The 27,195-nt window shown below is 38.1% G+C and overlaps 1 protein-coding gene across 2 annotated transcripts in view; it reads right to left on the reverse strand.

Moving 5' to 3' along the window:
• CDK8 (cyclin dependent kinase 8) overlaps positions 1-27,195 on the reverse strand; it is an 80,867-nt gene that overhangs the window by 53,353 nt on the left and 319 nt on the right. For both annotated transcript variants that reach the window (XM_015640775.3, XM_015640765.3), the window contains exon 2: positions 3,861-3,936. In XM_015640775.3, coding sequence (XP_015496261.1) covers positions 3,861-3,936 — 76 coding nt within the window. The remainder of the gene's footprint in view (positions 1-3,860; positions 3,937-27,195) is intronic.

Here is a 27,195-nt window from a genome sequence, read left to right on the forward strand (position 1 = left end):
AAAGAAGGAAAATAAATTAAGTTTTGGGATAAAGTACATTTTTTAGCTCCATGCTACACTCTCTTGTAGAATTAAGAAAAAAAATAACCAAAGGCTTATAAGACTTAAATTCTCTGAACTGTGCTGGCACAGTTCAGATACAAAGTAAAAAAACAATTCCTAACCCACTCCCAACATCTGTTGTATGCCGAGGCTGCTAAAACACTAGGGTTACCCCACTTCACCACAAGTACCAGCTTTTCCATTTACAGGAGAAGGAATACACTGCTTTTACCTTTAAGCCAAGTGACCTTTTCATTGTAAAACCTAATGTAATTCTTTGGGAGCCAAAGGAATTGGGGAAATACTTTTTGAAGGGAGTGGTAAGAGTTTCTGGAATGCCAAACACAATGACCAAGCTTATTTTACAAAACTTAAGAAAATATTTTGCTAATAGTCTGTTTAGAATCATAATGCAGCCCAAGGCTTCTCCATGATTTTGAACACACAACTTCCTTCTCTGAAGATAAAGAGATGTTTGAAGATAAAGAGACATTCAAAGACAAAACAGAAAAAAAAAGTAGTAAGTAAAAAGAAAAAAAAAAAAAAAAAAAACTTAANCCTCTTCAAAGTCAAGACAAAAATTAATGCTATTGAATATTTCAGTTGACCTAACCAGGCACCAATAAACAAATTACACTGAAAACTGACAAAAAGAAAAAAAAAAACCAAAAAAAACCCCGAAACCCTCATAGCTTCCTCAATTAAACAAAACACAAAAATCCCAAACAAAACCTCAACCTAAGCAACTCCTCACGAGCCAAAGGAAGCATATGCAAGCAAAATACTTGCAAACCTGCTAAAACTGAATGAAAAATGCTAATTAGCACAAAACATGTCAGCAAGTCACTTGGTTGCTTCAAAACCTAGGACTTCTGTATAGGAAACTCTCTGAGCCAAAATCCTGAAGCTCTATTTAAAGCCTGGTTAACTACTTCAGCTTTCTATAGCCTTGAAGAGTTCTCCTGCTTTGCGAACTGTGAAATAGCATTTGTTCCACTACTCCAGGTAGATAGACTTTAATGACTTTCTTCCACGTGATTAAATCAGAAGATGAGGAATCAATCATTTGGGCTTGTACCTTCTGCATATTTTTATACAAATCTTCTCACCATTCTATCTCTCTGCTCTCCCATCTACCACAAATTCAACTCTTGGCATGCTGAACATGCAGTTTTTAGTGCCTGCTTAAATCCACAGAAGTGAAATTGCAGATCACAAAACAGATACCCTGCATAGCAGGCAGTGTACAAGATCTGCAGAGAACAAGATATGAGCAGCCAAACATTCAGTAAAGGTTCTGAAAGAGGCAAGATTCACAAAGGTTTACCATGGTGGATGAATGGGGCAAAGATATGGAAAAACAGAACTCTTCAACTAGCTAGATATGAAACATATTGATTCAATTAGCACAGTAACTGTTAACTCCACCAAGTAAACAAATGGTTGAAGAAAATCCAAGTTCAAATGATTGAAGAAAAAAACAAATCACTTCTTTAAACTAATCCCATAACTGATTCAGAGGTCTGAAATCAGGTCTCTAACTTAGTTCAAACCCTCCCTTGTAACAGATGAATTTCAATAGTTACTTTATTTTTCTTATACTGCTCTCCAAATCAGGTGCCTGCATCAAACAGATGTCTTAAAAGAGTAAGTTATGGGCATTTTTAAAGATAAAAGTTACTCAATGCTCCAAAACCGAAGTTAGTCATTGTAAGACAAAAGCCATGGCAGAGTTGTATAAACAAGGAGTTTCACTGGGATTTATATCAAACTACATTCTTCCCAGATCATCACAGAGTAGAACATATACAGCTCATGTGCAAACCAAATCATCCTAGTTCCTTTTAACACCTTTGTGCTCTTCAAATGCATTCATTTGGTTAGTCCAGAACACTGTAACGAAGTCTGGCAGCCTTGACTTTTTTAAGTACAACAATGTATGATTTTATTAGTTATATGTACAGACAACAGGATAAAATACTGCTGGTTAACTCCGTAGCATTTTCACATATATTACATATACTCATATCATCAATAAAAACAGTATGGTTATTATCATCAATTTGATTTATTTCCATAGGAGGCTCATTTTGCTCTTTTTACAATATTAATTGATAGAAGTGTGGGAAAAAAATTCTCCCGTTGACTTCAAATAGCAACATCAAAAGAACGGCAAGAAAAAAATTCAAACCCAGAAGTCCATGGTGAATTATTAATTCAACTGCAGGAAAATTCAACCACACTATTAGAAGTCACAAGCCTGGAAGCAGAAGCAAAGTCAACTACAGCTGATGAAACACTGCTTCTTTCTCTTTGGTTTCTCTTTCTATCCCTATGTCTGCTTTTGGCTCCACACCCCTCTTCACCCTGAATACCTGCCTCCTTGGCATCTTTGGTATTTGCAGTATTCCCTCCTTCCCTCACCAACCCTGTCTCACATGGGCGCAGAGCTGTATTGCTGTTCTTTTCCAAAGGCACTCGCTGCAGCAGCTCAGAGCATGGAGAAAGCACTCCTGCTGCTCGTTCCTTTCCCATTAATACTGGGGACCTTGCTGCCCAAGAGGAATGAGGCCAAATCCTTCCTGCCTGTCAGCCAAATTAATGATTCTCATAATGCAAAGAAATTGAGTTAGGGTGATACAGAGAGCAGAGAAACCTCCCTAACACCAGCCAAAGTTCTCCTGCCAAGTTTTTTCAAATCTTTTTAAGTAAATCACTGCAGAAAGACAACAACTTATCCCAAATCCCTCTGAAATGGTTGCTGACATTTCCTAAAACCATTCAGCATAAGTTACAGTATTTGGAAAACTTGTGCTCAAGTGGTTGAAAGTAACAAATTTTAAGACCAGTTTTCTGTTCCTTTAGTTCACACTGGATGTCTACAATAGCGGTAGGCTCAGCTTCCACCATTGGTCAAAAGGATCATCTCCTAAAGAATATACTTTGTGCTTCTTTTTCACCTCAGTTCAAGGACTAATGTTTTTAGTCCTTGAACTGAGGACTAAACTCCAACTGGAACTTGACTAAGTGGAAAAGTCTAGTATTCATTTCAGTCAATGAAAATCAAATTTAGGGTGACGTTTTACACTCTTGAGGAATATGGACTGAAAATAAACTATTCCCTTCCCACACACCCCCTTAAGTTATGTGCATTTCCTTTTAGTAAGCAATTTCATTTGAAACATTTAAATAATAACAAATCCAAGCAGCAATAAAACATAAGCACATATAACAGGTAAGCTTCATAATACCAGTTTTTCCACTGTTTCTTCACAAGCTTTTCACAAACTCTAACTGCATTATTCACCAGTTCCTAACAACATGAAATATACAAATATGAAGCTGAAAAACTAAAGAAAATATTTGAATAGCATTCATGGCTGTATTACAGCCTCCAAGGCAACAACAGTTAAAGAGTCTCAGTTAAGTTTGAAATCTTCACTCAAATAGAAGTTAAAACGCTTTAATCATTGTAAGCCAATAAGAACTAATTTCTTTAGGAAAAGAACTGAAGTACAATACTAAAAGACCAAATATGTCATTTAGGTCACTAACACAAATCATGTTTTTAAACTGCTGCATTTAAATATAATCTGCCCTGAGGCAGGCAGCAAATTGTAACTTAAAAGCACTGTCAATTTTAGACAGTAGACATAACAGGTACATAAAATCTTCCATGACATTGTACTTACTTATCACTCCTATGATAAAAATATAGCACCCATAGCAGAAAAACACTTTTGAGCAAACAAAACCCAGCATGTATACAAATGAATACTTTAAGTAAGTTTGTTTGCAAGTAAAAAACTGTTACTTACTGCTATTTCTCTGCATGCAGACATGGAAATTCCAGTACCTTCTATCTGTTTTAAAGCGTAATCTTTATCATCTTTCCTGTAAAGAGAAAAAGAAGTTTGGTTTGTTTTTTTGTTTTTTTTTTAAACTGCACCGTGAATTCAAAGTGAGCACTTCAGTACCATTCAGAGATCAGTTTCTAATTAATACAAATTATGGCTCTTATTTTCTTTTCATTCTTTACTAGTTAAATGTCTGGATATCCAGCTAAACTGTAAGCTAACCAAAACTCCTTGATAAAGTTAAAATATAAGTCTGCTCTCATCAGACTGAGATTATTTAAAAACTTTCTTTTCTAAATGCAATTATTAACTCTTCTTCCATTTCTTACTTATTAAAAATAAAACAAAGCAAACAATTAGCATATACTAGAAATAAGCCTAGCTAGGGCTTTATCTCACATAAATGTATTACTCTAGCACACAGTAAGTCTCACCCATATTTTAATGGATTCTTGAGCAGCCCAGAACTAATGTCACATTAAAACATATTTTCTTTCTCCTAGGTACCAAACTGCACCTTAAAATTTTGTTCCTACCAAGATAATGAAACCACCAAGATTAATAAAAAACCTCCACCAGATGTTAGAGCATACTGTAGAATCCGGATGTGGATTCCAGCAGAAAGTGTCCTTATCCCTGACAAGGGAGCTAGAACTGGATGACCCTGAACGCCCCTTCCAAATCCAAACCATTTTACGAGTCTATGAAAAGTTGGCTCAGCTTCAAACATATGTAAAACTTAAAAACAATACCATGACCTCCCTGTACTTCAACCAGTATGTACCTTAGAGTCACTCATTTTAAATGGAAGCCTATTAGTAACTCCAGCTAACAAAAGCAAAATCAGGAAGAGATACACTGCAGCAAAAGAAGATATGAACTCTTGCTCATTCTCAGGCTCAAAGACTCAAAACTTAAGAGATGGAATGCTTGTCCTTCCCACTTGTGGGCAGGCATCCACAGTACCCCTGGAGAGCATGACGCTTAACAGTATTGCCTTCAATATTTGGAGCACTCAAACCTCTAGGTTACATAAGAAGCCTTACTCATTTTTAATGAATCCAGCTTTCACAGCTATGAAGAGCCACACTAAAATGGAATTCAACCATTCTTAGGGCAAATAAAACTAAGCTGTAGTTAAGGATTGGGAACAAATGCACTTGTTTCTTCCAGCCCTCACCATTTGCAAAAATCTGAATTGCTTTATTTCTACCCAAACACACACTTTTCCCTATTCATCAACACCTAGGGAAGAGAGAAAAAAGTGAGAAATTAATGGACAAAATCTGAACACAGATAATGAGGAGAAAGAACAAACCGCAAGCAGACAAGATGATTTCAGTAAGGGGCCAATTACATGGATGCAGCAAGATAAAAGGTAATAAAATATACAGCATTTGACACATAAAAAGGAAAAAAAGCATAGGGAAGGCAATAACAGAAGGCATTAAGAAGTTTCCATGTAATCAAACCCTAAAACTTGCCCAGCCTGGAAGAGAAAGAAACAATGCTGAGCACAAACTCTTATGTGACCAAAACAAGGTATTATACAATCCCCCAGAGTACACACCTCTACACAACTTAGATGAAAACAAGTTGCATGAGCCCAAAACCAAGAAATCATTATGATGCTAGGCACATAACTGAACTGTGCCACTCATGATGTACAAAAATGACACGGATCAAAAGCATAAACAGATTTAAGATCAAATCACACTATTTAATCCTTTGTTGATCTGTGGTAATTTGATTTTAAGATCAAATTAACACAAGCATGGTGGATAAGGAAATTGTGGACCATTCCATGAGCAGCTTCTGAACATAACCCCAAGCTGCTTTACAGCACAGAGATTTCCAATCAATGCTGCTGATAGAAAAAGAGGAAGTTTTCTCAGCTAAAAATTGTTTTACCTTCTATCTGCCTTAGCTAGTAATGGCTGGCTATTCAGCTGCTACTCAATAGAAACATGAAGCAGAACAAACTAGACTATAGGTTATTATCATTTCCCTATGTGCTCATCTACTTAGTTTTGAGGTGTTTGGAGGTATCTCTATTTCAAGAGAAGCGTTACCACACAGCTGCTACTCTTACATGCACTACCACTGACACAACAGGGAGCAACATGGGTCAGACTAAAGGTTCTTCTCATTGCCCTGTTCCTTATCTGCTTAGATTTCAAGGTATTTGAAGGACAAGTAAGTATTAACATGAGGTACTACCACAAATATGGTGATGTTACAAACACTTCTGGTAGCACTGTCTACAATGAAGTCTGCCATATACTGAAGATAGTACAACTATTTTTAATTGGTCAAATTTCTGCCAAATTAAATCTGGACTAAAATTTTCCATACCAGATGGCAGACCTTCTCTGGAAATTTTTAGGAAAAACCCTTCAGCTGTTTCCTAGAACAAAACTGGAAGAACACTCTTTCAGCTATGTTAACTCTTCCACAATCAGGGCTTTAATGCTGAAATTCAACAGTGTGGCTTAAAGAACACAGCACTTGGTCTCCTCAAAGCAATGGATGAAGACACTGAAATTAATCTTGTCATATTAAAGGCCATTTTAAGAGCTTCAAAGCCCAATCTTGCTCTGCCCTTACAGTGACCCAGGACTGTGGAGAATGAACCGTCCCCTCACTTTGCTCTGTCCAGGTGCTGCATGTGGGAACCCAGGCCAAGTGGCCTCTACTGGGTCCTCAGCCTACCCACACAGTCTAGAAGAAATATAAGCATGGCAAAAAGAAGGAAAATAAATTAAGTTTTGGGATAAAGTACATTTTTTAGCTCCATGCTACACTCTCTTGTAGAATTAAGAAAAAAAATAACCAAAGGCTTATAAGACTTAAATTCTCTGAACTGTGCTGGCACAGTTCAGATACAAAGTAAAAAAACAATTCCTAACCCACTCCCAACATCTGTTGTATGCCGAGGCTGCTAAAACACTAGGGTTACCCCACTTCACCACAAGTACCAGCTTTTCCATTTACAGGAGAAGGAATACACTGCTTTTACCTTTAAGCCAAGTGACCTTTTCATTGTAAAACCTAATGTAATTCTTTGGGAGCCAAAGGAATTGGGGAAATACTTTTTGAAGGGAGTGGTAAGAGTTTCTGGAATGCCAAACACAATGACCAAGCTTATTTTACAAAACTTAAGAAAATATTTTGCTAATAGTCTGTTTAGAATCATAATGCAGCCCAAGGCTTCTCCATGATTTTGAACACACAACTTCCTTCTCTGAAGATAAAGAGATGTTTGAAGATAAAGAGACATTCAAAGACAAAACAGAAAAAAAAAGTAGTAAGTAAAAAGAAAAAAAAAAAAAAAAAAAGGAAAAAAGTCCTGTTTATAAACATCTACAGCCAACTGTGAGTAACAAAATGGGCCACTTAACAGGCTGCATTTTAAGGGCACAGTAAGACTCAATTCAACTAAATTTCTTCCTTCTAACAGAGAGCTCATGTTGGGAAAATCTGTTCTCTTTCCTGCTCCCTGGGATTAAACATTAAGTAACTTCAGCAGCTCCTCCACCTACCAGTAGACTTAGAAAAGCTAGTCAATCTGCAAACTTATTTTCATACCAATTTATTCTTACTTTCTTACACTAAAGGAGGCTGGTATCTTCAATTCTGAGGTGCTCCCCAGTAGTAACATGTGGCATAAGAGCAGCAAGAGTAAGAAAATTCACTTTGTACACTGCTGCTGACAACAGCAGTACTTAGTGTAGTCATGAGCAAACTACATAACCTTGTGGAAAACCCTCAGAGAGGCAACATTAACATCGGTGGCGCAAAAAAATGGTTACCCGCAACACCACTTGCAGCAGATTTTAATGACAACAATGAAAAAAAACCCTACTAAATTATCATTAAAAAGTATAAAAAGCATTGCTCTTACAGCTTGAATAAACGAAACCAAAACAACTGCCATCTTTAAGAGTTTCAAGTTTTTATTATAATGCTGCTTCTAAACATCGTGGTTGTTTACGTTCTACTGAATTTGGAAATACAATGGCATCATAAGAAATATTCGGCCTCTATAGGAAAAAAACCCCTAAAAAAATCTGTACGTAAGTAAAAGAAAGGATGCCTATTACATAAAAGATAGATTTTTAAAAAAAATAGTTATTTCATCTCACATACCAAAAATTTTGTATAAGTGTATTGACACACTACCCTTTATTTGGATCATCAGAACAGTTCAATTTTCATCTGAGTAATAAATATAGCAGAATAAAGCACCAAAGTCTTTAAATCAGTGATCATTGTAAATTTACATTATGGTTAAAAATCTCAAATTCAAAATCAACTGGTCACAACATAGGACTGGTTTTGTCTATAAAGAAGTACTTGTAAAATCTGACTGCAGTTGAACATTTGAGGGAAATAGGCACCGAAGTTTTCAGCTACCAGAAGGAACTATAAATGCAGTATCTCTTCTACAGAAAATTCTAAGGAATCTCTTAACTGTTTATGCCTCTTATTCCTTAAAAAAATATAAAAGTTGATAATGAAAAATAAGCCTACTAATAAAACATCTGTAGGGTTTGTTTTTTTTTTTCATTTCTATGAAATGAAATTTTTTTTCATTTCTTTTCATTTCATGTTAAATTATGAAAATCATACACAACAGCAAAGTATAACATTTAGGAGACTTGGCATTTTCATTTTGTGGCACCATTCCCCACCTCTTCTCCCAGGTAACAGCAGTGGTAATTTTTGGTTTTCTTTTAAATAAATTAAAATCACACTAGTCATACAAGAGATCCAATGAAGTCTACAGGAAGCAGTAATTCAGTTCTTGGGAAGCATATAAATGCACAAATGCAGTTTTTGAAACAGAAAGATTTAATACTTTCATATTAAATGCCCATGATATAATCACAGCAAACATTTAAATACAAACCATAAGAACATACAATTTTCTAGAAAGCACAGCAGGATGAGGACAGACCCAGTACCCACTCAAATGACTTGCAAGAAGAGAATTACCTGTTTCCTCTTCCAACACTTTGGTGCCACCAAATAATCTTGCCAGAATAAGTTATTTATACCAGGAGTTCTATTTGTTCTGCATTTTGAACCTATTAACTACCAGCCCAGTGTGTTGGAGTATCAAGGGGCAAAGGACATTTGAAGCTCAGGTTTTCAATGTGTTCTCAGTGCTTCGGTTTTCACATCACAGTATACTTTCACAACTACACATTCCCAGCACTAGGGGCACTGTCCTGGTGAAAGGAAGTAGAGGAAAACCAAATTAGGGATGATGGCAACAAACTGGACACACTTAAATCCACGTGACCAGGCGGGCTATATTCAAGGGTGCTTAACAACGCTGGCAAATGTCACTGCAAAGCCACTCCGTCATCTGCAAAAGGTCATGGTGCACACTGGCAGATTCCTGATCATTGGAAAAGGGCAAATATCAGGACCCTCTTTGAGAAGGGCAAAAAGGTTCAGTGATATTATACACCAACCAGCCTAATCTCAGTCTATGAAAAGGTTATGCAGCAAACCCTCCTTGGAAGTTATTTTCAGGCCCATAAAGGAAAATAAGTGACTGGGAACAAGTAGCAAGGATTTTCCAAGGATAAGTTGTGTCTCATCAACCTCCATGTCCCCATACAATGAGAGGAACAGCACTATGGACAGTGAAAAACACTGGATGTAACCCTGACCTTAGCAAAGTCTGTGATGTGATCCAATCACACATGCAAAGCCCAATTAGAGAGCCTGGACAGCAAGCAGCAAACTGCAGGGGTAACCTTCAACAAGCACAAACTGCCTTCATAACTGAAGAATTCAGTAAAATTTCAATTTACTGAGGGTTATTGTAACAACAGCTGAGAATGAGAAAAGTTTCAAATTGTAAAAACATTTATGTATGGAACACAGCAGCTATCTCTGCATACATTTCAATGTACAATGTTGATATATATGCTGGTATAACCCTGTGGAATGAGATGTAACAGTTCTGTGAGGAGAGAGGGTAACAGTCAAGTAACAAAATGATGTGCAGATCAGTAGAAAATAAATAGGGGGGGGAAAAGGATACAAGCTACTGGGTACAATAGCTGAGAAGTCACACTATAAGCACCTGACTTCTGAAAAACACATTTAGGTCAAAACTTCTGTCAAACTAACACTCACAGTCAGTCTCATAACTGACCCTGTACCTTCAGGTAAACCTAAAGTAAAGAACAAACTCTTATAAATCATTCCTCAAAAATATCTGAGCTAAGAGTGATGCAATGACAACCACTTCTTCTTTAATTTCCTTTTTACAAAACCTGCTGGTTTTCATATATCAAAACGTTTTCCAATTATGTTGACTAAAAGAACTGAAAAATACCAAGAAGGTTTGCACAATGGCTTGCTCTGAGTCAATGAGCTGCTGCTGAAACAAGCCCATTGTCATCCAGACACACACTCTGTCCTTTGCACTAGAGCCCAGGCACTCATTTTCTGATGGAGATCAGCTTGTTCAGGGCTTGTTCTGACCTTATTGAGAAAGGTATTTCCAGATTTTTCTGTGGTACACTTTCAGCACCATTAGTACATTGAAGTGGTCTGCTGAGTGCTACAATGAACACCAGAATTATCTAAAAAAACCCAAACAAACAGACATAACAAAAGTATAGCAGTTTCTTTCCACATTTAAAATGAAGTCAGATTATCTTCTAAGCAGTACTTTTTTTTTTTTTCACATCAGCTGAATGCAGTACATCCACATTTGCCAGCTAAGTGCAGCACCCCCTGCAGAAGTAATTATGATCACTGGAAAAATTCACCACAGCTAAAGCCACGTATTTTTCAAAATATGGAAACAATATAAACTAAAATTATGTTCTTCTCTTACAGAGGTTTAAGAAGAACTTGAAAGTTATTTTACTTTTATTAATGCTCTATGCATATTATGAATACGAATTTCCAAAATTTGATTATTCTACAAATACTTAATTTTACAAGAGCCACTCATGGGTTTTGTCTTATGAGCACATTTCAGTTAAACTGGCTAAAATAGGTTAGATGAAACCAAATTAGAACATAAACATTAGCTCAAATTACTGCTTCTTCACTTGACAGAACTTTAAAACATTTTGAAAAATGCAGTAGTTCTATAACATGAATTAAACCTACAGGAAATAGGTTAACATTATCTTCTCTATTATAAACTGTGTGCTACACAACCAAAGCATGACTATTTTTAAAAGTTCAGATTTATTCAAGCTCAGAGCATTTAAATGTATTTACAACCAGCTTAAAGTTTATCCCATCATAAATTCTAGCTTGTTCCTTTCAAGGAAGAAATCTGCCAAAAATGAGATAAAATCCCAGATTTTGTCATGAAAGCCTCTTATGTATTAATATATGAGAAAGGATTATGAATAATACAACCCAGTCAGAAAATCTGTGAATCTGAACTATTTTTTTAAGCATTTCAGCTAAAAAGAGTAGTTTACAACTCTTCTCTGCAAAGCTAGCTGCGAAGAGAACATGAGAATAAAGGAACATCTCTTTCCAGGAACAGAAGGGAATAAAGTGCAGCTGGTACTAGTTAATCTGTAGAGGTACTAGTTAATCTGTAGATGATGTAGTTCATAAAGTAGTGAGACTTCTTACATATTTGTCCTTGCCACTAAAAGGAGCATCTTTCACCCATTCTAATACAGATGTCAGCATCAGGAGCTCTTTATAGTGTCACATACTCTCAAGAGGAGATTTCAAAGGGGAGATTTCAGACTGCTTCCCTGTTTCTACAGAAATTAATGTTATTTATTTCTACAACTTCAGATGTGAGATACACGAAAAAATATGAAGAAAAATGCATGGAAGCATGTTAAAAACAAGCCAACAAACAAACAAAAAGTGATCCACTGTCTAGAATCTGCTAGAGCTGAATGGAGCCTCCAAACAGTACAGCACCCCTGCAAAACCTGCACACTGCAAAACTCAAAAATTGACAGAAACTTCATATTTCATTTCAACCTCCTGTTCTCTCTCTCTTTTTCCTAGAGATGAAACAAAAAAATATGTCTTAATGCTAGGCAGTGAATATCCGGCAAGTTGGTCAATAAGTTCTAGCTGAATTAAAAATTTAACTTAAGGTCTAGCATTTATATCTAGATCATACTAAAAATGTAAACATTAAACAATCTAGCAGAAGAAAAAAAATCAGATTTCTCTCTAAGGCAACATTTCAAATTTGCATGGTAAGGTTTGGGTTTTTTTCCCCTTTTGAAGACATGTACATGATGCACAGAAAAAGCAGAGGCAAAAGACAGCATACGCAAAAGCAGGGGAAAAAAGACAGTTTGTGCTCTTCATTGCTGCTATTACCCCCCTGCTGCCCCACCCCCCATATAGCTTATCCTGAAAGAAAAGTAATGCTTCAGAATGACTGAGTCTTTCTTTAATATGCAATTTTTAGACACTGTGTGCTTTAAAAAAAGCAAAAAGAAAAACCTTTACAAAAGGATAGAAGCATATAAGGTACAGTTTTTCAGTGAAGCTAGTTTCATGGACTTGGATCGAATTTTACAAGATGTCATGTGAAAATAAAAGCCCATATTACTCACCACAATGCTAACACAAAGAAATCAGTCCAGGGAAAATGCATTAATAGAACAGAATTTATTAAAGGTCTAGCTAAGGCATCAATATTTTCTCCGTTCCTAAAATACTTAGGAGAATATGGCAAGATTACTGGTCCAGAACAGCATCATTATTTTTATGAGATAGCAAGGCTCATGCTGAGAATACTTTCTACTTCAAAATAAATCCTCTGATAATCAGAGCTTTCAGTGGGTAAAGAAAAAGTAATTTCCAAAGCTGGAGGAAAAACCATCAACAGCAAGCCAATAAACACAAGCGCTTCTAAGACGGCTGATGTGGTGAATGGCAATTACTGATTCATTTTTTTCCTTTTGTTCTTAGATTTTTTTTTAATTAACAACTTTTGCCACAACATGTAGTTTGGCAGGAAGTTCAAAGGAAGTAAATTCAATGATGCCCTGTACATGTGGTTCTTCTGATCTAAGAATCTGCTGCTGTCAAAAGGAAAGTCTTCTCTCGACATCTCTGCCTTGCTGCTTCCAGACAAAAAAATCCCCACCCTTTAAGCCAGCTATCTGTGCCATACTCCAAGACATGATTCACCTCCTGCACTTTCCTACGTTATCTACTTCTAAAAAAAAGTTTACTAATGTTGAGTAAGTTAACTAACATGAGTTAACCAATTCTGTCAGTTTACAGCAGGATACAGGGAGTATCAAAACTGGCACTAACAAAGTATGTGGTAAGAGCAAAAGACAGCAAAGGAAAGGGTAGAGGAGGGAGACGGAGATGGAGGAGAAAAAGCAAGATGCCGCTCACTTCACACCCTGAAGAGTGGTGGTAAAACCACAGGAAGTATGGCTGTCTGTTGCACTGTATTAGGAATGGCAATAGTGATGACACACTCTCAAGCACAGCTGCAAAGCAGAATGTGTTTTATTCTTCCAGATCCTTTTTTACAGACAATTCCAAAAGGGTCCAAAGGGGTAAAACTTTCATTGGCTTTCAAACCAACACATCATCATCATCACTGGACAGTTAGGAACAACACCCCTCAAATGCTTCTTGCAAGTAAACAAGGAGACAAATAACACCTGCAAAGGTTGTTTTCCTTCTCCAAGGACTGTTTGAGCTCCTCCTCACAATTTCTCAGCCCACACTTTCTCAGGCCTGTGTGAGAAAGTTATGTGGCTTAGTTTCACACAGACACTGTGCTACCTGCCTGATCTCTCACATTCAACATCCACAGCTGTCCATAATTCAAAAAACAGAAAAGAAGCAAAAAAGAACAACCCCAAAAAAGTCAATCTTGCCCCTAACCCTGCAATTAGCTCCAGCACAAAATTTCCACAGAGAGAACCCCTGGAATTTGATTATCTTTTTGTCTCTTAATACACAAAACTGTAATTTGACAGCTGGCCTAAAACCTAGGTTTTACACCCACGTAATCATGAACAGCTATGAGATTACCTGATGGGCAGCAGACCCCTGCTCCAGACCCAAAGCTCCATGGTGCTTTACTAAAGGTCATGGCATTCTTACTAGTATTTTTACAGGAAAAAAAAATAACAAGTGCCTACATGAGTTATCTCTAAAGGAAAAGATAGCTGTAATTCATCTGCACTGTCCTTCTATTCTTAGATTGCTCTTAAGCCACCTCAGTATTTTTACCACTTCAGAAACTAGAAGCTGCATAAAGACAGCACAGCATTTCAAAGCATCAACAACAAATTGGACTAAAACACAGGTCTACACTCCAGAAAAACATCATTTCATTGAGTAACTTCTTTTTGGCCCATTTTTCTTCAGCAGTCAAATCTACGACATTATTTGGCTTACATGGAAGAAGCAATGTATTTGTTGCTTTAAAAAAAAACTTCTGTAAGTCTTTAAACTTTGCCCAACACTCACAAACTTACTCCTGCAGGAGCTGCAAGTCCACAGATTATATTTTCTTATTTATTTGCCCTTAACGCAATTCTCTTTCAGAAACATATCCAGTCACTGAACAACTGTTTCTTGTCTTCTCAAGGACACTCAAGATTTAAGAGACTTTGCTTGTCCCTTGCTCTTGCAGACAGAATAGAGTCCTTGTCCATGGGAACGACTGAAGTTTTCACACAGACACTGCTCCACATTCCTGAGTGTTGTTGGTTTTGTGATGAAGGAATTAGAAGCACCTACAATACTGAAAATAAGACTTACAGCAATAATGGCACAGTGCTTTGTGCTCCACTCCATTTCTAGTAAGTTCTGTGATTCTCTCAGCTTTTTAGCAATTGCTTGCATTGCTGGTGCTTTCATGAAAGTGCCATTATAAACTCCACAAAATTGTTTTCTTAAACAATAATAATAATCTTGTGTGTGTGTAAAGAAAGGACCATTTTCCCAAACAAATAGCTTCACATCAAGTACAATGTGTTATTGGAAGAATGTGATACTCAGGGTAAAGCCCTCGCAATCAGTCCTTGCCTTCATTATCCTAAGTAACACTCATCAGGCAAAGCTTCTCCCCAGTTATTTATGACAAGTGATTTCCAAACTAAACTTCTGAGCAGCACAGATTCCTGAAAGATACCACTAATGACCTCTCACCATTATTTCACATTTCTAACTTCTCCATCCAGAGAAGGACCACCTCTAAATTCAGCTGTAGCTGCTGGCAGGAAACTTAACAGAATGCCTTTTGGAAATATAGTTAAGATTACATCAACTGCATTGTCTTTAGCCTCTATATTAATTCCAGTGACAGATTTTAAGAGACTTATCAAGTGCTTTGTGTGAACGTATTTTTTAAGACTGCTTTCTCTTCATCTCAGCACCTTTCATGGTTCCACTGTGTCTGCTATTAAAAGCAAAGGGTTATACTTCCTGGTTAGAAATTTGCTCCTTCCGATGTGCAAAGATATCTCACCTTGACAACTGACTGCTCTTCACTTCATGAACATCTAAGTTTGAGACAGATCCCTCAATCATTGTCTTCCCTGCCCATCTTTTAAGTTCTTTCATAATGTCTACATTCACTTAGCTCCTATTTCTTTATTCATCCTTCACAGAACATATCCTCACTCCCAAGGGCTTCCTTGATTCTACTACTTCAGCATGTCATATTTTTTTAATTGATGGGTTTAGAGTAGCTACTCACCTTCTCCCACTGAGAGCCCAGCAAAGCTTCAAAAACTGTTCCCAGGCAGCTTGCAACATTTCACCATCTTGGATCTCCCTTAGCTTTGAGAGGCCGTCTCCTCCCATCACCAATCTCCTCCCATCACCACCCCCATATTTTCTCTTTTAACTGAAGTGGTACTTCAAGCAGGTTTGTTTGTTTTTTTTTAACCCTGTATAGATTCGGCATCTGCCAGGAGGAAAGAACAAACCATGTTTGGCACAGACAGCCATCAGCAGTATCAGTTTGAATCTGCTCTTTCACCCTACTGTAGACCAGGTCCCAAGTTGATTCCCCCTGCATGCATGCCCTGACTACCTGTTTCACTAACTACTCACTACATGCCAAGTTTTGTCTTGGCATTCCTCCCTGACCAAAAGCACCCACCTATACTAAATGAGGCTAACAAGCCATTCATTGCTGTGTTCTCTGCTTTGTAGCCTCACTGATCCAACATAGCACAGGCAAACAAGTCAGGAAGATGTAAATGCAGTCCTAATGATATTGTTTCCCCGCCCTCACGTTCTACCCACAGAGCTTTCTGTGTTGCAATAGCTGGTCTTTTTTTAATGTCTTTTGGTATCTGACACTCATCTGGCAGAGTCACATAAGCTTCCAGTTGGGCTTTTACAAAATGGAACTAACGTAACAACAGTGAATGGCACTGTTAGCACATTTGCTACCCACTTGCTAGGGTTGTTTTGTTCAACCCTGATTAAATAGGATTGATGCTCACTCAAAAAGAAATGAGATATTTTGAAAGCGAAGTTGTTGAAGTACAAAAAGTTAGATAAGATTCAAATTAAAGTCTGGGACAAATTTGCTACCTTGCTGTCTTCAAGTTCCCTCAGGTAAAGCTTGCTCCAGTTGCTTTGATTAAACTCCATACCTTGCATAGAAGTTCTGTGAGAAAACACAATTGATGAAACCTGACTTTCCAAGGCTTCATTGTGGGATTATCCAGTAATCTGAATACAGACTGCAATGGGAAGTACATCTGTAGTTAGGGCTCCCCACCCACAGAGTAAGGCTGTGCCTCTTACTGAAAACCTATCTTGGCCAGAAACACAAAGTGGAATCAAGAGTTTTCTGCAATTTAGGTCCTTTTGTCTTTCAAGTTCTCAGCTGCACTTATTTTTCACACAGACAGTAATGAATTGAGTCTTCATTTTTAGAGCAACTCTCAAGTGTCCTTTATTCAAATGTCAACATCTTGTATGCAAGGTGTTACAAGCACACAGCAGAGCTTTCCCAGAAAAACAGGCAGATTGTTTCAGTGACCTTTAGTTGTGTTCTTGCCTGTTCACAAAACGTGCATTTTTTTTCAATGATAATTTAAATTTTTGCTGTTTAGGCTAGCATCTGTAGTTAAGAAAAATCATTATGTTCTCTCGAACATTTTGTCCTTTAAAAAGTATCTGCAGCTTTACTCATACAGTTCTTTTCGTGCAAATTCTAAACTGACTGCACAATATGCTTTGCCATACTACCACTTAACACTCAAGGCTGTTAAGACACTGTTGAATAGGAACTGTTTTCTGAACAGCAGTATCTTTTTGCTTGAGTATCACGTAATTTTACAAGCACTCTTTGGCACCCAAATATTCCTACTATTAAGCCAGTCTTTCACTACAATCTGAAAAGAACACTTGCAAAAAAACACTGCAATAGGACAACATCAGTAGAATCCTCTATTAAAAAAAAAAAGCAGAATATTAAATGGTCTATCCAGCACCTTTCCTATATAAGCTACTATGGACTTCATATGCTTCTGTATAAAATTGAATATATTTATTCATAAAATCATAGAACCATTTGGGTTGGAAGGGACCTTAAAGACCATCTATTGATTTCCAAATTCAAGCAGCTATATCTCAAATGGGAAGCCCAAATACACAGAAGTTAGCAATTCATTCACAAGTAGCCTAACAAAAAATGGTAACTATGAATAAAGCTAGGGCTGTAATCCCACATGTGCTATTATGGGGCTTGACAAGGTCTCAGAAACCATTTGTTGAGCCTTGGAGGAGACAAGAGAGAACAGCAGGCTAGCCAGCCAGAACACAAAACCCTCCTGAATGGTTACCAGCCTGCACGTAGCAGTAACACGCAGCATTACTTGCCAAGCTCACAAAGAAAAGATGGGGGACGGTGGGGGGGAGAGGAGCAGGAGAGGTACAGCACTGGTGGGATGAAGCCTGAAACCGAAACTTTATTCCCATCCACTCACACAACACAGATTTCTCTACTCTGAACTCTCTACTCACCTTCACAGTAGAAGGCTAACAAAAAAAAGCCTTTTATTAGCAGCAAAGTATCTTGATGCTCCTGCCTCAGCTTCATTACTGTACTTGAAGAAACTTAGATACATTTTAGCTGTTTTGAACCTCAAAGAACAATTCCAAGACTTAAATTAAGAGAAGATGAACTGAATATCCTCATCTACATAAAGTCGCAATCCAGAACTGAGTCTTTTATAGTATTACAAAAATGCCAGTTTTGTTAATCTTTTAAACAAACACAAAAGAAAGAGAGCCAGTTACATGGTGATTAAACAATTTTCATATTCTTACTCAGATTCAAAATGGGAATTCTGAGTGCTTTCCTTCTGCACAGGCCCTCTTGCTGTATTTCAAATGTTTAAGATCTGGCAATTCCTCTTCCCCCAACGAATGCCCAGAGAACAAAATATTTTAACGTCAAATAATTTGAGCTGAACAAATCTAAGATTCTTCGTGGCAGCAGACTGGCAAAAGACATGCAGAGTATTACCTCTGTACAATCCATTACTTACCTCACCCTAGGAGGCAACCCTACCTTCAAGTATACCTCCAATCTGAACTTCCATTTAGACAGTGGATAATTCCACAATAAAGCAAACACCCTTGGGGAGAAGAACAAATAAATCAGGTTTCATAAATGCCATCACATTTCTACTGTGCAAGATAAAAGCTGCAACCAGAACTAACACAGCCTATGTGAATTTAAGACAGCAAGGCTGCCAAGCCCATCATCAATCTTCCAGTATTTCAAAAGCAGCTAGAACCTCACATATCTTAATTGAGGGACTCTGTACAGACACAGAATTCTTTGGGGATTTAGCAGCTTTAGAAATACAGAGGTTATTGGTATGTGTAGCTAAAAAAATTTGTATTTTTTTTCTTATGGTTAAGAGATGTCCTGATAGTTTTGGAGAAGTACTTGAAGGCTGAACTATTATCACATGCAGAGACCGCAAACAGTTTTTCTTAAAATCAGCAAAAATATTATGAAATATATCTGGACACTCATCTGCTACAGGTTATTCTTTTACAATCTACAAAGGCCAGTCAACAACTTGCAGAAGCATGAAAGGTGTTAAAACCTCACCACACTCATCCCTCAACGCAAGGGAGATGCTACCCTTATTTTTTTTCTTCTCCTTTTTTCTTTCTGTTAAAAATCCTGCAAAAAATCATCACATATGAGGAAACACTTTCTCAAAATCTCCTTTCAGCCTGCTGGCTGAAGAACTGCTACTGCACTGCCAGCTACCTGCCTACTGACTATTTGCTTATCCACCTGAACTTTTGTTTTCAAAGTACTTTTCTTCAAATGCACAAAATTACAAAATTAGACCCTTCCTTAATTCTACCGTTTTATTCCTGATTTCAGATGTGAAATGTAAGGGACTCCTTCTAGGCCAAGTCTAGGGGTTTTTCTGTAATTTCTGTTCAGATTCTAAAAACTCAGTACTGGAAACCAGAGCTGCAGTATTTGTCATCCTGGGCCAGGGGACCCCAGGACCCTGACTCACCTCTCCCACCTTACTCATCCTGAGACAGAAACCCAAGCCTACTCCACAGTGGTCACTGATCAGACCCAGGAAAGATGCAACTCCATTTTGCTTCCTGTCTTCAGACCATTTGTTAACACAACATTGTCACAGTCCACTAGCTGTACAAGATGTTCTCCCATGCAAAGATACAACACCCAAGCTCTGAGCTCTTGAACCAGACAGAGCCTCCCTGCCACCTCCACCTCTTCTTTCACCTTCTCCCAAAGAGCAGTTTAGCTCCAGGTTCATCTCCTCTTGCTTCACAATGCATCTTTTCAGTGTACCAAACAAACACACATCTTAACCTAAATGAGCCTATCATAAATAGGGAGTTTTTTTATGAATGTAGAAATCTACATACGTAAGAAAGTCTACGTTCTGCATTTTCTAGAAGGAAAATAACTATTTGGGAAACTTCAATTGTTCGTCTGTAAACAATGCCACTCAAAAAGTTTAAAAATTTTAATGAATTTTTTTATACTTCCCAAGAAGACACTACCAGACCATGCAATTATTTATGATCCTCACTTCACCCATCCCTAATCAGCAGTACTCTGAAACAGCAACAAATAATTATCACATTTTTGCTGCTTCCAAGGCAGCCATGAAAGGAAACCAGAGAAGTCTACCTATCACTCCTGTAACAGGCTCTTGTAGTGTAGAAAAATTCAAATATCACACTCCAAAATGAAAGGCTTGTCCTCTAGAATTAAAAGCCAGAGGCAATCTTTAAAAACAGGCTGTATAGCAAAAATATAGACATGGCAAATATTTCATTGTGAGACAAAAAAACATCACACCAGGCAAATGGCACAGACCAAAGAGCACCCTTGGCCGGCACAGAACAAAGGGGATTCTGTGTGATGTACAAAGTGTCTGCTTTTGGGGCTGGAGCCCATGACTTCTGCTAAAAAAAATATACTGCTTGCCAGTTGTTAGCACCAACACTCATAACCTTGCTTTTCTATTCTCACTAAACAAATTTAATTAAAAGAAAATGAAAGGCAACTACACCCTTCTGGAACCAGAGCTGCACATGACAGTATTAACCACAGCAGAGGTGGGAAGCCACAGTCCACACCAGCAGCCTGTGCACTGCCTCACATCCTCAGTTCATCTAAACACAGCCACTCAGTCTCCACCTCACATAATCACAACTCCACAAGGATAAGGATCCATAGTAGAAAGAATTCTATTCCAAACAAAGCTGATAGGCAAACGAAAAAATAACTGAAACAAATCAGTATTTTGTTAGAAGGTGCTCCTACCCAGACCTTTGCAATTCATGCCCTGCTTTTCATTGTCCCGCTACTTGTCCATGTAATATTATTCTGCTGAAAGACAGAAGCACCTCCAAATTAACTGGCTACTCAGAATTATTTGCTTCTATGAGTATTTCAGGTGTAGCAGTGAATGGCTTGTTAGATAGTAAAGTTCAGAGTTTTAGAACCAGCTGGATACAGTAGCACAACAATCACCTTTTAATCACAAAATGGACATATCTGTAATTTGAAGGTCTTGTAAAGCGCGTATTGGCACGTTGGTTGTTGCTGCACACTGTTGGGGTACAACCTTGCCATACACAAATCCAAGCCGCTCCACCCTCCATTAGGTTTCATCTGTAGTTTTCAAATTTCAGCCAGACTAATAGTCTTTCTGTAAGAACCAAGAAATTTTTCAGTTTCTGCTACAGCAGTCTGCAAATTACAGCTCTTCAGATTCTAATGGTAATAAATGACATTGCCACTGCTGTGTTCTTGGTTATTTTTAACAACCAGAAAAAGTGTTCAAAAATACTTTTAAAACAGAAAAAAAATAATCCAAGAATACCTAAGATCTAGAGTGAACATACTACCTCATCGTCATTTGGTCAAAAGCAGTGTTCTCTGACAACATGCACATCCTGTATAACCAGCACCCTCAAAATCTATCCCTTATTCTCTAATGGGAAATTGCATGCAGCAGTCCATGGCCCTGCTATTTACATCTATTACTGTAATTTGTAAGTCCAGAATCAAACTGCATGTAGACCTTTGGTGCTTTTCTTTGTTGTTTTGAAACACTATTTTCATAGCCTCTTCTCTGAACTTGTCATAGGCTTCAGGCAGGAATGAAACACTAACTCACCTTTGCTGCAGGGTATGAAAATAACACATCTGTGACAAGATAACAAAGATCACACCAAATAAGGTCCAAAGGCCACAGCAGGACTCTCTCAACCGCATGACCTTAAAAACCTATAAAGCCTGGAGCCATGTAGCTGGGTGAGAAGGGAAGGAAGAAGATGGAAGACAGTTGTAAGAGTGGTTGACCAGAAAAATGTAAGAGCACAAGGCTTTATGCAATATGGCATGCCTAACTCATTATGTAGATATAGTTTAATTAGGAACTTCGTAACTACTGTGGTGAAGGATCCAAAAGGGACTCAGGGCATATAGTTTACGAAGATAATACCACATATTACATACATAAATAAAGTTTGTGGCATTTAGAAATTCCACACCATTGTAGACAGGAGTCAGATGCTAAGGGCTCACATGCCAGCTCTGCAACTCTCACCACCTGCCTGCAACCTCCACCAACTGCTTCGGGTCAAAACAGTTGAAATCAACACACAAACATCCAGCCAAAAACAACAACAAAAAAAATCACCACTGAGAGAAGACAAGAGTTGTCTGGAAACTTATAACAAAAACTAATAGCATGATGTTCATTATGTAACTCCTGAAAAGGCTCCACACAGAACTAATCAAGTTCAAGTCCAGCCCTGATGTTTCCCTTCTCACCGAGTAAAATTTTGACTCATTACCTCTAGTTGTAGCACTCCCAAACTCTTATGTACCTCTCACTAAATATCAGTTTGATACAGACCTTGACGAAGTGATTACTAATCTGATGTAACTCAATCAGTACACACCCACAAACACAGACAAACTGGAACTAATCTGCTAACCACCTAATGAAGGGCCAGAAAGAGGTTCAGTGTTAAAAAAAAGAAACAAAAAAACAACCACCCACCAAAAGTCAGAATTCCTTAAGCAAACAAAAGCAGGCTCTTCTGCATGCATTACAGAGCTTGGCCTGGACTCTAAGTGAGCAGCTTAACTTTTACAGTAACAACAGTCAGAACATGTTACAACAGTCAGAAGTGACTGTCTTTGAAAACATTACAGAACAGACACTGTGCCCTTATCTTTTCCCTTTGACAATAGGCTATGCAATTTATCTACACTGCATTAAAAGATTCTCTTTCTGTTTTCCAAAAACATTCCAGGCTGTCCATCCTCAAATGCTGTGAAACAAGAATAGCATAAGAATCTTGCACATTACCCAATCCATTCATTATTTTATCTAACTAAGAGTTCTGCCTTCTCTATTTTCCCAAGATAAACACTCCTCATCCATTCAGTTTCTCTTTATACAAGAGTTTCTGAGAGAGAATCAAAATTCTTGCAATATCCTTTTAATTGGTAGGTAGAAACTATGATGTGTCATATTAGAGATTACATAACCCAATAACTTACTGGACATCTACTAGATTTCCAGCATTCTGCTTCTTTTACAACTCATACGGACTCTCAAGGGGAGGGGAAAAAAAGTAGATTAGATTCAACTGCTTGAAGCACACAAGATGATTTTCATAATGTCAATTACAATGTGTCAGTAGGTTCAAATTAAACAATCTGTTCCCCCACCTACAGCAATACTTCCAACACAGAACTGTAAGAGCTGAAATTACAAAAATAAAAAAATTCTAATTCCACTTGTGTTTGGGACCAGCATCAATTCTCACAGATCCCGATAACAACTAGGAGAGCACTAGTTTGCTTAGTGTCAGTTTCCCACCTTCAGTCTCTCCACTCAAGTCTCTTTCCAAGAGATTAGGAAAGCTTTTAATAAAGCACCAGGAGACATTTAAAAAGTTCAAGACCCTCAATTATATAGTTTTTTTGCTGTTGTAATTAAAAAGTTAGATGCTGCCAAACAGGGACATTCAATAGTTTCTTCTTCTCATCCAAACCACATCCGATAAACAGGAAAAATGATTGTTTGGAAACACTCCAAACTGCCACTGAAACAATCAGCCTTCCTCCACAGAACAGGCTTCCCTCTCAGATTTCTGTCTGTAGCTGTATCATAAAAAGGGAGAGGAGAGCAAAGAAAGCAACGGAAGACCAATCCCAGTAAACCTGGGCACACGGATTTGACATGACCATGTGCTCAGCACAGGGCGCCGGTCCCAGGAGGGGCTGTACCTCCTGTGCTGCACAAGCTGGGCAGCCAGGCCTGCACAAGAGACCCCAGCGTCGTGCTACCTCAGTCTGCCAGTGACTGGCTCCTAGTGAGATGCAGAGAGAAAATGTAAAAAACAATAGATCTGCATGTCAGTACACCATACAAAAACTTCTGGCATATTTTCCAAGTCCAGCATAAGCCAAATATGTAGGTTTAATAGCTGGGTTGAGGAGCGCTCCTGAGGGAGCACCCAAATGGCACACAAGGCAACGTTTATGCAGGAAATAACTGACATTTTCTGGGGGAAAAAAAAAAAAGTAAACCATCTTAGAAACACTAGAGATGAGCAACAGTTCCTTTATCTAAAGATTGATGCTCAACATGCCATATGCCCCCCTCCCAGTCTATGCCGTTAGAGTCAAATGCCTTCTTGTACAGCTTTCTGCTATAAAAATAAACCCCATTAGAGTCAAATGCTTCTTTGTACACCTTTCTGCTATAAAAATAAGCTCCATCAATCCACAGACTTTGTTCTAAGCAGGTTTTAGAGCCCACTGCAGGTACTGCACTGATGAAAAAGACACCACCATTCAATAAAAAGTCAGGAAGATTCAACCACATAGAGAGACCACAAACTTAAAATAAAAGAGATTAAAATAAAAACTTCAGGATACCATTTTGCTTCAGGCAGTGCACCAGACAGAGCTCAATTATGATGCCTGACATTGTCACTCAGCTGATTGGGTGTTCAGTTGTGTCAAGTCTGGCAGATAATAGGTGACAAACCTCCATGGAGCTGTACCTGGTGATCCTCTGAGATGGACCAGAAGAGACCCCCAAGCCTCACTCTGTGGCAAAGGGCCCTGAAGGGCTAGACTGGCTTTTTTCTTGGAACAAGGCATGAAAGAAACCCTTTCTTTACACCCCCATCTGGTCACCAGCACACATACTACAGGACATCTCTCCTTCATTAGGATTCTCAGTCCATCAAGATTCCTGAAAGACTGTCCTCCAAAACATTCCTGTGTAGTTCCAATGATGCAATTAACGTCCTAGCATAAGGATACACAGCTGCTATCTAGTTTTCAATTGCCTTACTGCACCTCAGAGGCAGCTGTAAAACCTGTAAAGCAGTAAAACAAAACAAAACAAAAAAAAAGAGGTGAAGATAACAGTTGCACTACAGACACTGCTCCTAGTACTCTTGAACTGGGTTTTATCACCAAGGGCCTTAGAAGATATATTTGTACAAACTGAATTACTAAAATTTAGTTCTTTTTTGTGATCCTTCTATCTCTTAGTCCTCCATACTAGAAGACATCACTTAAGAAAAAGCTGAACCAATATTGTTAACAAAATATTTGCAGTCCTGCAGCCCACTCTTCAAAGTACTCTAAAAATTACCATGCATATCTTAGAAGATTTGAGCTATTTAAATTAAGAACTAGAATCATGTAACAAAGTTAAAGAACACTTGTAAGCTCAAAGGAAATATGAAAAAGAAGGTATGAGCTGATTAGATACTAGAAATAACTAAAAAAATTATTGATCCATCACTAAGTACCACTTGGGGAATACTAAAATAATGCAAGAGTATTTTTTGAATATATGCATGTACTAATATATAAATACTAAACTCTTTTGCAGGCTCCCCACCAGAAGACATAACATCCATCCATCTACTACTACAGCTCCAGGAACACTAAATGTTATTACTAGCTTCTTTGATTTAATCTATTCCCTCTGGATAAAGGGATGTAAATGAAACCTTCAATCCTAATTCCACCCTTGTAATTTAAGATCACACGTACAAATATATTATAAGCAAAAAAAGCTTCTATGGGTGCTTCTATTTTACATATTTTAGTGACAGTCCAAGGGCAATTCCACAGAATATTTAAAAGCAAAAGTTTTCAGAAATTTGAAAGGCAAATGGGAAGTATTACAGAAAGGGATGGGAAACAAGGCACTAAATGAACAACAAACCAAAGGAAAAAGGAGACAATATACATTGCTTTTTTCCCCCCAAACTTTAATCAAATACCATACCTCAATCTCCCCACGCACCAACAAGAGTGAAGATTTAAAAACATATACATCCTACTGTAAAACCACCTTTGAGCAACCATCCATTTCTAAAGCAACCAACTCCGTTTTTTTCCTGAAATTTTCCAGAAGAGCACTACCACCAGCATTTTTAAACATTCTCTCCCAAACGACATCAAGCAGACAGATGATTTCACCAAAAATGCTTCAGCAGCATGACATGCTGAATTCCCTACGCGTTGCTGCAGTCCAACATGCTGAACAGCTGCAAAGTTGCCTGACATAAACATTAGAAATGTAGCCGTATCTTTCAGTACATCGACTTGGTTTTTTTATTACAAATCCCTGCACGGGCACAGAAACCAGGGCTGGCTGTATCAGCAGCCTTGGTACCTGTATATAAAGGAGACTTGAGGCAACAGCTTATCACACTTACAACTGTTTTTATTTTTTTCCTCTTGCCCTCCCAGAATAGAAAGAATTCGGGCAAGATAAGAATTTTTCGTATGAACAGTTGGAAGGATCCAAATATAAAAACAGTGCCAAAAAGTAGTTACCCGACTCCTACCATCAAACAAAATTCAGGCTGAAGTAACTGTGCTGCAATTCATATCAGCATGTTTAAGACACAGACGAGACAAGACAAGGTGCAACCATTTTCATTACAATTGTTCTCTAGGTAATAGCCAGAGCATTTCCTTCTAGAATCAAAAGCTTATGCAAACATAACCAGATCGTATTTTGGCCATGACTGACCACTGCCTGTTTTAAAAGTTTATTCATTCAATGTAAAAATAATAGCCAGACTTTAAAAATGCACCTATTTGCATGACAGCAGACGGAGTACCACTGCGGTGAGACTTTAAGAGAAAGACTAGATACAATTCAAAATTTAGGACCTGCTACAGGAACAACCCGTGCCTCTCCAGTTTCTCCTGCTCCCTACTTCCTATTGTTCCGCTGTTCAGCAAGTGATGCCATGTCACGGACGAGGGAAACCTAAATGACAGTTTCATTAGCTCTTTCTTTAAAATCTTTATGCCAAAAAAATTCATTTACTCTGGTCTATACCAAGAACTGGTCATACACAAAAGGTTGTTTAAAGCATTCTAAAGCCCCAAAAGCACCAGCAGACTTTGGCTTCCGAAGCAGCCAGCAAGACGACCCAAAATGGTGACTACAAGTAATAAATCATATTAAAAAAAAGCCATTGTTAAAAAACCACACCAAACAACAACAAAAAAACCCGTTCTATGAAGCCGATGATCAGGCTGAACAGTGTAAGCGGCCACTGATTTACTCACAACGAGAATCCATTAAGGGAACGCTTTTCCTCGGGCAGAGAATTTGTTTCTCCAAGCTCACCCGCACGGAAGCACGGCTCCGGCACAGCGCTGAGGGGCTGGGGACGCTCGCAGCGACCCCGGGGGAAGCAGGCTCCGGCCGGCCGGGCTAACGCGGGGCTCGCC

Source organism: Parus major, chromosome 1, assembly GCF_001522545.3.
Source record: "Parus major isolate Abel chromosome 1, Parus_major1.1, whole genome shotgun sequence".
Classification (NCBI taxonomy): Eukaryota; Metazoa; Chordata; class Aves; order Passeriformes; family Paridae; genus Parus; species Parus major.